The sequence below is a fragment of the Pyrus communis genome, chromosome 3, assembly GCF_963583255.1.
Source record: "Pyrus communis chromosome 3, drPyrComm1.1, whole genome shotgun sequence".
In the NCBI taxonomy this organism is placed as follows: domain Eukaryota; kingdom Viridiplantae; phylum Streptophyta; class Magnoliopsida; order Rosales; family Rosaceae; genus Pyrus; species Pyrus communis.
In genome coordinates, this window is record NC_084805.1 from 28,331,435 (window position 1) to 28,343,704 (window position 12,270).

A 12,270-nucleotide genomic window follows, 5' to 3' on the forward strand; every position below is an offset into this window, starting at 1 on the left:
TCGAACTCAAAATTAAATGACAATAGATTGGTGAGAAGGGCAAAATCATTTTACCATCTACGCTACACAGTACTTCGCGACAAATGATTAAGAGATCGAGTTTAAATTGAACCAAAATTTCACCAATTCAACAAATTGAGAGATCAAGATCTTAAACCTTTAACATATGTAGCCTTTATATTGGGAAGAAGGCGAAACGAGGAGTGTTAAAATTACTAGCCTATAACACATGGCAATGGTGTGTGAGGTGACTTGTAGCATCAACCTATTCTTGAGTTATCTCTGCCAAAGACAAGAGTAGTAGCCCAGTTCACTGCAACATAGAACCTGTTCCTCCAGCTGACAACACGCGTCAGATAAGCGGAGCGCCAAATAAACCAGCTGAGAAATCCGGCAAGGGATATGCCCTTTGCATCCTGCAAAATTTTACCCAACAGGTTAAAGGAAAATGCTTGGCGGAAAAGCACACTGAAAGTGCTAGGCATAAAAGCACATTGCCCTTACCTTAGACTGGCGTAGATCAACCAAAGCCTTATAGCCTCCAACTGTCGCCATGCTTCCAAGGTGCTTGTAAACAAATTGCTCCCCAAGAGGGATGTCTCTCGCGCTGAAGGCCTTCCCGGCATCCTGCTTTCCAATCCTGTTAAACAACTCCACCAGAAACTTTCCCTCCCGTTCTGCCACCTATTCAAAACAAATTGAACTGGGTTAGCTCTAAGATGGCTTCACAGTTGCTCATTTGCTCTCTCTACGTCGATCTATCAGTAAGTCCGAAAATGTGAAATCGGTTGAAATATGCTAACAATGTGATTGCTATTTCAATTGGAATGCCTTATAAATTTTGATGTTAAACTCTTCTTATCTGTATATTTAGCCTTTGACATTAGCAATTTTAACAAAACTCAAATATTGGATGCCATAGGGAATATGCATGAAGTATGACAGGCTTGACAGCAATGTCTAGTTTGTAGAGTGAAAACATAATTCTAACCTGAGCCAAAGCCGGAAGCACTGGCCTCCCCGTATGCTCAAGAAAACCAGCGCAATCTCCTAGTGCAAACACATCTTCCACTGAAGGAACCCGCATCCAGCCATCAACACCAATCCTGTATCACTCAACACAGTTGATTTTAGATACTTGATCAATTGAATCCAAGGAAGAAACCGACCTTGAAAAAGAGAGAAAGTAAAGAGATGCTGGTGGTTATACCTTCCACCCGGGGACTTTGGAAGATCAAGTTTTTTCACAAACTCTGAGGGACCAACACCGGTAGACCAGACCAAAAGGCCATATGGAACATCAGTTCCATCGTTGAGAACTATCTTCTTCGGATGCACTTCTTTCACAACGCCTCGCATAAGGCGAACGCCAGCCTGATGCAAAAGTTCACATTTCAAATCAATCCCAAGAACCAACATAAAGTAGCCTCCAGCATGTTAGAAAAACAAATCAACTTACCTTGGTCAAGTGATTTGTTGCATATTGCCTTAAGCCAACATCAAACGACGACAAAATCTCATTCGCCTGTTAAAAAAATTACGGAGAAAACAATCATTTGTTTCATAATCTGTCCACAAGAAGCCAGTGCAGAGTGCATAAATATAGGCGAGAATAACTGATTGTACCTCAATGAGTGTGACTTTGATGTAATCCTTAACGTGAGTATACCGTTCTTGGACATCTTTCATGATGAAATCACTCAACTCGCCACTGAACTCCACCCCCGTAGGGCCACCTCCAATAACAACACAATGCAGAATGCGTTTCCTTTCTTCCTCCGATATGCCTGCAAAGTAAAATGTATAATATGTTAGAGGGAAGAACACCGATTCTTACCAATTGTCTTTCACTCATCCTTCAGAGAGCGAAACCAAGTCTTCAAATAACTGTATACTCTGAGATACATATAACACTCACCTGGATGTTCAGAGAGCATGAGGTTCAAGAGAAGCTTCTTCCTAATCTCTTGGGCATGATTCACGTCACGGAGGAAAAATGCATGTTCCTTCACACCCTTGATACCAAATGTCAGAGGCTCAGCTCCTGCAGCTATGACGAGCTTGTCATATGCAACTTTGAACCTATAAGGTTCATGAGATAAACTGCCATCGCTAACTGTCTCGCAGTAAACCTATACGAAAGAAGAACATTAACTTTTCTGTAGCTATGACTTCAAAAATCTAAATTAGTCAGTGTCCAATATGTTATGAATCTTAAGAGCACTGAACAATGTAAGCAAACGTTTCCCAAATTTGAAAATAATCAAGTTGATAACTATAGTTCCGTTACCTCATGTTTGCCTGTGTCAAGGCCAACGCAGGAAGCCAGGTAAAAGTATGAATTGGGACTCGTCGCCATTGCAGATTGTATATGACTAACAGGTTCAGCAACCGAACGAAATTCCAAGGTACCAACGCAAGTTGAAGCAAGTAAAGGAGTGAAGACCATGTGATTTCTCGGCGATATGCAAACAACATCATAAACCTTGGTGTCTAGTCCCTTGAGGAATCGACAAGCGGCCCAGCCAGTACCAAGGACCACCACTCTTGGCTTTTCACCCGGTCTGGTTGCTTCTAGTCCAGTATACTTGGGCTCATTACACTCCGAATCAGACTCCTCAACAATCCTTTCTGCAAAAGGGAACTGATAATTTGGAGTTATGCTTATTCCCCTGCTCAAGAATCTATTGTGATTCACCTTCGAAATGCTGGAGAGGTACGAAAGACTGTTGCTTCTAGTCTCACTTTCGAGTGAAGGTATGGAACAATAATTGCGTGTGGATGCTCGCTCACACAACATATCCTTATCAGTTGTGCGAGTGGATGCTCCTGTTGACGACCTTCTGAATCCATTTCGAGCAGTCCTGGCAATCCTTTCTAATGCCATGTTCAGATGCAGCACTACACTCCGAAAGAAGATTAACAAGTACCCTTTGAACCTTCTGAAGAGAAGCAAATCGGTGCTTGTTCAACCTGTTGAAATTGAACCAAGGGAAGTGAGCTACAAAAACCGCTACTACTATCGGATCAACATTTGAGGGCAGAAATATATATAGGGAGATGAACTGGTCACTCCTAACAGATGGAGAGGTGAAGACAACAGGCAGGACAATTAGAGCAACACTCCAATCAAAGAATTACCATATGACAACGATTTGTATCGAAAATACCACTTGGTTAGAAAACAAAAACCAGGGCCATCAGCTGATGGCAGGAACAAAGAGAAAGGCTCTTGTAAATTTAGGAGTTGAAGATCATATAAAAACAGTAGTTTGATTCTTATGCATTGCTTATAGAAATTAACATTCAGCGTCAAATCAAGATCACACATGCACAAACGCCCCCTCGCTTGATGTCCTGTGTTCGACTCCCTCTCTCTCAATATCGCTTGTATCAAAAAATGAAAAACCACCGGATGAGTCCATACATCCAGATCCATGAAAATTTCAAAAATTCAGAAATTTAGCTAAAAAATGGACGGCATCGAGAAACAAAGCCACACAAACAGAACAACTCTGCTTTATACACAAAGATCAACACCGAAGGCATGAAAAAATCGATCTGAAACCGAAAAAGACTAAAACTTTCAACCCCAAAAATCAAACACTAATCTAACAGCAACCCACCAGCGTCATATATGCAGATCACATCCAAAAACTAAGAAACCAAAAATCCAAAACAGTAAAAACATAATCTTCGTGAAGCAGAAGTTAAAGAATATTTACAGAGATTTTGGAGCGATGAAATCATGAAAGTTGCTTGCTTTGGAATATCCCAGATTCTTGGAGCATCTTCGTAGGGCAAAAAATCAGAAGGGCCTTCGTGTCTGTTTATATAAAGGTGATGGGGGATCACAAAATCTAAGAACTGATTCGGGAATTAAAAAGTTGGGAAATGAAGAGGGAGTTTGAAGGGACCGACTTGCGACGCAAGGAAGGTTGTTGGGATTCGATATGTAAATATATTAAATATTAGGCAGTAAAAGAATGGAAAAAGTCCGTAGTTGGCATGTTTTCTCGTTCTCTGTGGGAAAATCGAAATGTGGAAACTGGAAAGAAAATTTGCAGAGAGAGAGTGGTGGCAAATACGACGATGCTTCGTTGGGGGTGTAATGGAGACTTCAGTGGGTCCCACTCCCACGAACCATTTCCCCAGCTGCTAGCTGGCCCCGTGTGTGTAAAACCCTAAAACCCTGGCTGTTTAGTGAGAGAGGTGGAAGAGACAAAGTCAAGGTTTGATCTAGGTAGGCGGCATTGAATACAATAGTCTTCTCCCACGATATCGGGGCGTACTTTTGAACTTTCCTTTTCTTAATTTCTGTGGGTCGAAAATGGCCCTTACCCCAAAGGCTCACTATACTGGTACCCAATAGCCATACTCAAATCGGCCCTATGACCAGGAGGCCCAAATCCAAGTCTTTCGAGTGTTGTTGTGTGGCGGAAAGAGGCATCCTCTAGCACACATCAAAATGCACATTTAAGTTACATATCTGAATAAGAACTTGACTTTTTTTTTTTTTTTTTTTTGAAAAGATTCGATAGCTTTCATTCATGGGAAACCAAAGGCTCACTAGATCATTGCAACTCTTAATTACAATGAACAAATAGTTATTACACATATTATTACCCTCTAACATATATATATATATACATGTTCAAATGTATATAGTACTACCATAAGCTCAATATATATATATATATATATATATGTTCAAATACACACACATATTGTCACATCCCGGCCTGGGCCCCACCACAACCCGAGCCCGACTCCACCGTAGCACGATATTGTCCGCTTTGGGCTTATCATTCCCTCACGGTTTTGTTTTTGGGAACTCACGAGCAACTTCCCAGTGGGTCACCCATCATGGGATTGCTCTAGCCCCCTTCTCGCTTAACTTCGGAGTTCCTACGGAACCCGAAGCTAGTGAGCTCCCAAAAAGCCTCGTGCTAGGTAGGGATGAGAATATACATTTAAGGATCACTCCCCTGGGTGATGTGGGATGTCACACATATGCACAGTACTACCTATATGTAATTACTCACCTTAATTACAATGAACAAATAGTTATTACACATATTTTTACCCCTAACATGTGTGTGTGTGTGTGTGTGTGTATATGCACAATACTACATATATGTTCAAACATATTATACTAATTAATCTACCTATATGTAAATTTATGATGAGCAACTAACATATATTTTGAAGGTAAATTAATGTTCAATCAAATAACATTCTTTTATTTAGTAGGTAATATATTTTCCATGTATTATTACATATATTTGGCACATTTTATTATTATAAGATATATGTACAAATAATAGGTAGATTAATTTTGAATCAAATAAAATTGCTTTATTTTGTAAGTAAATTAATTTTGAATCAAATAACATTCTTCATTATGTAGGTATTTTATTTTGCATGTATCATATATTGGCACATTTTATTATTATATGTACAAATAATAGGTAAATTAGTATTGAATAAAAAAATAATATTTTTTATGTAGGTACATTATTTTGCATGTATTTTTGCATCTATTGGGTTTACTTTATTATGTAGATAAATTATTTTGCATACACTTTACATTTATTGGGTAAATTATTTTGCTTTTTTTAAGCATCTAACATTTTAAAATTTGAATAGTAGGTGCACTAAATCAAATAACATTTTTTTGTAGGTAAATTATTTTGCATGAATTTTTATGATATCAAGCATGTTTTTTTTTTTTTTGTTATATATATATATATATGTGTGTGTGTGTGTGTGTGTGTGAAATAGTTTACCTACACTTATATGTAAAATATAATTTGATTGACTAAACTAAGCATGTATTATTACATATATTAGGCATGCTTTATTGTTATTATATATTAGGCAATAAATTTATTATTATTTTTTTTTTTTGTAAAATCATTAAATCTTACTTACAATTTGTATAGAATTAATTGTGTACATCAAACGTTCAAATAGGGGTATATTAGGCATCAAAAATTTTTAAAAGTGTAAAGTCAAATATAATTAATGATTTGCTGATATGGAATCTAGTCAATGGCTTTTATTGGAGTAAAAAACTTATGTCGGGTTTTACGTGGAGAAAATTAAGTTTTAGGGGCTAAAGTCATATTTTCAGTAAGAACTTTTAGATAATTTAACCTAAGAGGATCTAACAGCTCTTGTTCAAACTAGATAAAGATAGATGGACGGATTCGGTAAAAGCATTATGAACGTCTATTTATTTGGTACAGTTGATTGACAACACGACCCTAATTTTAATTGATTTGTTGTAAAGATGATATTTACATAGTGTTTTATAATATAAATGGTTCTAATTAGATAAACGAAGTTCTGTGAATCAACAACGAAATAAATTAAGGAGAAACTCCTCCTCAATCTTAACGAGCCAAGCTCCTCTCATATATATATATATATATATATATATATATATATTTTAAGCTCCTCTCATCCAAGAAAATACTAGTGTAAAGTAGATCGTAGTCGAAATGGAATTCCATCAACCATAATGTGAAAAATGTGATTCCTAATTTTTCGCAAGATCTTTTGTGTACTTAGCAAATAATTACACCATCTTCAACCTTCGATTTGGACATAAGGAAGTCGTCCTCTTTTTTCATTTAATGACTTTAGCACATATATACATTAGCAATTTAGCAATGAAGTGGAATAACAAGATTTCAGATACGCAAGTACTAATTAGAATGTCATGTCTTTTACTAGGGTTCAATCTTCATGCTTGAGTTTGATCAGCAACTCCTGGTTAGTTGATTAGATTAGGTGGGTGAGTGTGATGCTTCGTCAGCAACTTCTGTCTCTTGATCGGAAGAGAAGACCCGATTGAGAGTGGCCGCCAAGCGAACCCCGCCTTGAGCAATTCTCTTCTCCACCACAGGTAGCCGAGGAAGGAAGTAATCCTCTAAAAATTTTCAATCATATCATTGATTAGTTAACAATTGAAATTTGGGAGTGTGTATGTGTAATGTATGTACACTGGTAAAAATGTGCTTGTGTGTATATACCTGCAAGAGTATCACCCACCCCAACGTCCTTGTAACCCCACTTACAAGCTATGTTTATACTCTCCGTAGCATACCTAAGTACATACGTAACAACGTATATTTCAACACTAATATCGACCACCAAAATATCAAAGCTATGTATGTCTGTACGTACATGTGTGTGCTTGTGCACACTTGTGTGTACGCATGAGACCATGAACGTTGATCAAAGCTTACTTGTTTATACATGAACGTTGATCATCGCAATGTTTCCATGATGTAACATCATCAGACCAGATTCCCTGTTAACATAGTTAATAATTCAATCATATAATTCCATGTATCGATCGATCCCTTGCAAGTTAATAATTAATAAACATTGGCGCTTACATCTGTGATGTTCCCCTGTATGTCTTGTAGGAGAAGTTCCATGTCTTTGTCATAGTAGTCCTTCATAGCTTGTTGTATAATCTCCCTATCCCATACCTGTACAAACAAGAAATTTCGATTTTTAATAAAGAATGGATGTTCATTCCATAGCCGGACTACTATTTGGTCGTTCCACGAGCTACAACTTCAAGGGCTTACATGGTGAAGATTGGATTTGTGCTTGTACCAACGCAAGTCTATCGTGTTTCCTCCCTCATCTGTCGTGAACCCGACATGCATTGGCTGCCAAAGGATGCACGCAGATGATCAGAAACTAAAAAACTTGGCTGAAATTCATATAAATTATATCCCAAGAGAACTAAAAAATAACATTCATATTTGCTGGAATTGCCCACAGGTATGTATATTACCTGATGGATATCTCCCATAAAGTGTGACAAGAAAAGCAAGGCCTCAGTCATATTATCTGCAAAGATATTCAAACACCAAACAAACTTTGATATTATTGTCCGTGCAATACAAGAAATTAGACATTGACAAACCCTAAAGCAATATCATCAATCTATATGTAAGAAAATCAGGGTTCCTTACATCGACGGTCAGATGTTCCTTCTGTGTAGTGTGAAAGCTGAGAGGTGAAGTTTTGGACGGCACCAGCGACACACATGTTCTTCACGCCATGTTGATCATGACAATCCCCTATTTTTTTCAAAACCAAACTTTACCTTAATGTTACTTTCTTGCTAATCAAGCAGTACTAAATACTAATTAGGCAGGGGGAAGCTTTACTTGAGTAGTCAAAGGTGCAAGCATTATCCGGTGTATCGATGAAGTGAAGCGGGCTAGTCCATCTATATCTGTACCAATGCCTGACCTGATCCGGCCATACGCAGAGAGCTGATAAATCACCATCGACGTTGTGAGGTAGTAAATTTCGAACAGCTTCTGCGGCCTCGGGCTTTAGAAGTGCCTGCAGTTTATCATCACTAATTAATCAGGATACTTGAAGGATTTGAGCTTCTTTGAAAACTCAAAATCTAGAACTGGTCAGCCTTGCTTTTTGTTTTCCTTTTCTTGAGGGCATGCAAATTGTGCAATCTGGATGATCAATTAATCTAACAAAGGTTAAAAAAGAAATTCTATTGAAGTTGTTCGAAATCTTGATAGATTAAAGATATGACATAAAAAAGATGTTCAGACGTGTAAATTACGAGGAGGGATAGCTGTTATGTTTTTTTTGGGCAACTTGGACTCTAGGGCAACTCATTTAACGAAAATTATCTCATGCAGACTCTAATGGTGCACATCAAGTGTGGGCTTGTGTGGTCATTTACCTGCGCAATCCGGCACGTCATAATATGACCCTCTTTGCTCCATCCTTGAGCTCTTGGAACTAAACTGCAAACAAAAGCCAACAAAACAAACCAATGGAAGGAAAATCTCCCAAAGTATCTGTACTTCTTCTCCATCTTAATTCTCTCTGTTGACTCTACTGTACATATATACAGATTATTTGTAGGCCCAGCAGAAGGAATCTTATGTTAACTTACAAGTCATCAAAGGTATTCAATGAGTACAAGTTTCGGCTTCCAACTAATTTAAGTACACCAAAAGTCATTCTTTAGCCCAAGCAAGGTGGGGATGAGGTGGATCACAACAGATTAGGGATTTACTGACAAATAAATTGCACTAATAGTCATTGCAATTTACTCAGATTTTCGCTTTCATTGGTGTAGATTTTTTTGCTGTATTTCGTCATTGTAGTTTCATTATGTTTTCGCTACAATCCAATCCGTCAACTAAGTTGATTTCTCCATCCATTTTTGTTGCACATCTTCTTGTTTGAAAACCCCATTTTAGAAGAACGGATTGAACTAACGGTCCCAACCGAATGAAACTACAAGAAAGTGAAAATCCAGATAAACTACATGGATTATAAGTGCTATATATTTAGAGTAAAGCTATTGAGATTAAATTTGTAGAGAAAATTTTGAAAACTTAAAAACATGAAAGTTGATAATTGGTTTATTACTTGAGCGTTGATAAATGTGTTCATTCCTATTTGTGACATATCATTTAATTTGTAAATTTTGTTTCTGAATTTAATCTCTCTACCATTATTCATATATTTAGCCTATGACTTGACGAGTTTGGTACACGTGGGAGGTCTCTTTCCTATGGGGAGCTTCCACTTCCACCTGTAAGCAATAATGGTAGGCCCCACTTTATATCATCCTCTGAAGGGAAGGGGATCCTCTCCGATCCACTTTGTGGGGTTTTAAGAATCTCCATATTTTAGCCGTTTATCGTATATCGTGCGATCAGTTTTCGTCAGGTATTATTTGTGTTTAATTTTAAATAATAAAAAAATAATTTTTGACCTCAAGATACACGATGAATTACTAAAATGTAAGAATTTTTAGAATTCCTACAATTTGCATCCGGATGAGATCTAAATCTTCTTTGAAGGTCTTTCCCTGTCCTCCTATCTTCGTGCATCAGCAAATTTTTTTTGCTTTTTTGCCCTTTTTGCCTTTTTTATTTTTTATTTTTTGGTTGGGGAAGAGCAATTTTATTGCTTGAGAAGGGAAAACACGGCTGAGGGGTAGCAGCCACACGGACCCCACCTTGAGCTAGCCTCTTCTCCACAACAGGTAACCGGGAGAGGCAGTATTCATCTAATAATCACATGATAACAACAAAATTAGATGAGAAAATGATCCTTCCATACGATGCGGAGAAAAAGTGGATGTAAGAAATATTTCTAGGACAGGCAATTATGTAGGTATAGGTTTGTCATTGCTGCAGTAGTCAGCTAGAAGTCTATTTTTTTGCGATTTGCAAAAATAGCCTTCCATGCAACTGAAATTATACAGTGACAGACAATATTTTAAGTCAATCATGCATTATCATGTGTGTGAGAATTAAAAAAGAGTAAAGCATGATAGGCTTGAAATTGTGGCTTCGATGTGTGGGTTTTTCTCCATTTTCTCTCCTATGATTGCACATGTGTTTATCTACTTTTCCCTTTCCAGAATAGTCAAAGAAAACTTCTATAAGGTCCTGTTGTGAAAAAAAACAGTTCTTCAGCAGAAAAGGGAACATATATATGCCGGTCAATGTGCTTCCGGGTGTGGCATTCCTGTAAGCATATTTGCATGCCATACTAATGCTTTCAGAAGCATATACCTATTATGTCCAGCAGAATCACGGCAGTCTGCTATCTAACAAAGGCATAATAACATTATCCTTTACTTTCCGATTGAACTTAAACTGTGTAATCGCTGATCAGTGATCACACGTGCACCATATACTCCACCACCCGCATGCTACTAAACCAATATATGTTCCAAACGCGAGAATCCCATGAGCATATAATTAGAGAAATATTCATAACATGTAAGCCATACGACATTAACATTCATATAACTACTCCAGTATTTGTAGTTACACTTAAAATCCGGTGTGTCAACGTAGTGTAAAGGACTACTCCATCGCCAATGGTAGCTGTGTCGAATCTCGTCATCAGGCCTGGAGAAAACTTCCGCAAGATCACCTTCAGTAGATGCCCGTAGCGATTGTTTCACTGCAGCTAGAGCATCTTCATTCTTCACTCAGAAATCCAGGGATAAAACAAAGGCAGGAAGCTGCATGAAGATGTTGAGCATCGTCCAAATTAACAATGTATAGGACTGCACTACACTTATTGATAGATAGGACCACGACCACCCATGGGGGTGTGACCTTGTTGATTAGGCCAGAAAGGACACCAACGTTGTCCTCCAAGTAGTCCTTGAAGAAACTGAGCAGAATCATTGAGGGTGGTTTCAAGCAAAGAAGGCCAATACAAAATTTGCAAGATTGCAGAGGTCAGTTTACTGCGCGGTAAATTTTTTGCTATTATTTGATTATTTTTTTGTTCAATAAAAATTTATAAATTCAGGAGCTGATTTTTTTGCTGTGATTGATAAAGATTCAGTTACTTCTGTTTCGTACTTTGATGTTTCAAGAATCTAGATTGTGAAATAGGAAAAGATGCCAGCTTTGGTAATTTGGTATGGAAATTTAAAGTTTGAATTAATCCAGACTGAAAATTTTACACACAATATTATGCGAGGACAAATTCTACAAGTGTCAATTAATAAGTACATAACAAAAACTAGCTAGCTAGGAATAGCAACGTTACATGCATATACATAATAATCGATACTACAAGTACGTAGAGACATGGATCATGAGATTCAGACCAAGTATAGTCATGATGGCGGGTGGGTGGGCGGCTAATGTGGCAGTCTTGAATTATTTGAGCTAGCTTGCTCCCGTTGGTTGTGTCCAGGATTTGGTGTCGGCCACCCTGGTAGCATGAATGGGAAGACAGTACCTCCTTCAACCCACGTATCATAAGAAACCTTAGTTTTCCAAGCTGCGGTTAGCGTTCCTGCAACACCGTTGAGCATGACGATGTGTTGACACAATTCTAGATACAAGATATCCCCATGATTTGGGTTCAAAACAAGCAAACGTACGACGTTATGAAAGCGGCGGTCTAAATTCCATTCGATGGAGAGCGGATTAAGCATAACCATTGTTTCCAGGTTCACTCTGCCAGTTAAGGTCCAATAGTAATTCCCTGCTGCAGCCTGATTATCTTTCACGTAATCCCAAACACACAGATCACGAGCGAAACCTGGACTACCTTGAGTGATCTGGTACATTCGCATACAAGGTCCTGATGACCATCTACACACACCTAGTAAGTCAGATTTTACTGCATCTTCACCTTCAGGCTTATCAATGAAATGACAATTAATATAATTCTTACCATCATCGTCGGATCCACCAGTAGTTGTAGTACTCGCGG

The 12,270-nt window shown here is 38.0% G+C and overlaps 2 protein-coding genes across 2 annotated transcripts; both read right to left on the reverse strand.

The window, feature by feature from the left end:
- Positions 1-95: 95 nt before the first annotated feature.
- Positions 96-4,205, reverse strand: LOC137729225 (internal alternative NAD(P)H-ubiquinone oxidoreductase A1, mitochondrial-like). Its single transcript, XM_068468087.1, has 9 exons — positions 3,726-4,205; positions 2,291-2,973; positions 1,919-2,132; positions 1,627-1,787; positions 1,460-1,525; positions 1,211-1,374; positions 992-1,106; positions 505-684; positions 96-416 (listed from the first exon to the last, which is right to left on the reverse strand). The coding sequence occupies exons 2-9, from the start codon at positions 2,885-2,887 to the stop codon at positions 261-263; spliced, it is 1,653 nt and encodes a 550-aa protein (XP_068324188.1). The 5' UTR covers positions 2,888-2,973; positions 3,726-4,205; the 3' UTR covers positions 96-260.
- A 2,412-nt stretch (positions 4,206-6,617) lies between these two features.
- LOC137730264 (endonuclease 1-like) lies at positions 6,618-8,858 on the reverse strand. Its single transcript, XM_068469321.1, has 9 exons — positions 8,744-8,858; positions 8,199-8,379; positions 8,001-8,108; positions 7,820-7,875; positions 7,608-7,691; positions 7,410-7,505; positions 7,257-7,321; positions 7,041-7,114; positions 6,618-6,937 (listed from the first exon to the last, which is right to left on the reverse strand). Exons 1-9 carry the CDS (start codon positions 8,762-8,764, stop codon positions 6,795-6,797), a joined length of 828 nt encoding a protein of 275 aa, XP_068325422.1. The 5' UTR covers positions 8,765-8,858; the 3' UTR covers positions 6,618-6,794.
- Positions 8,859-12,270: the final 3,412 nt, after the last annotated feature.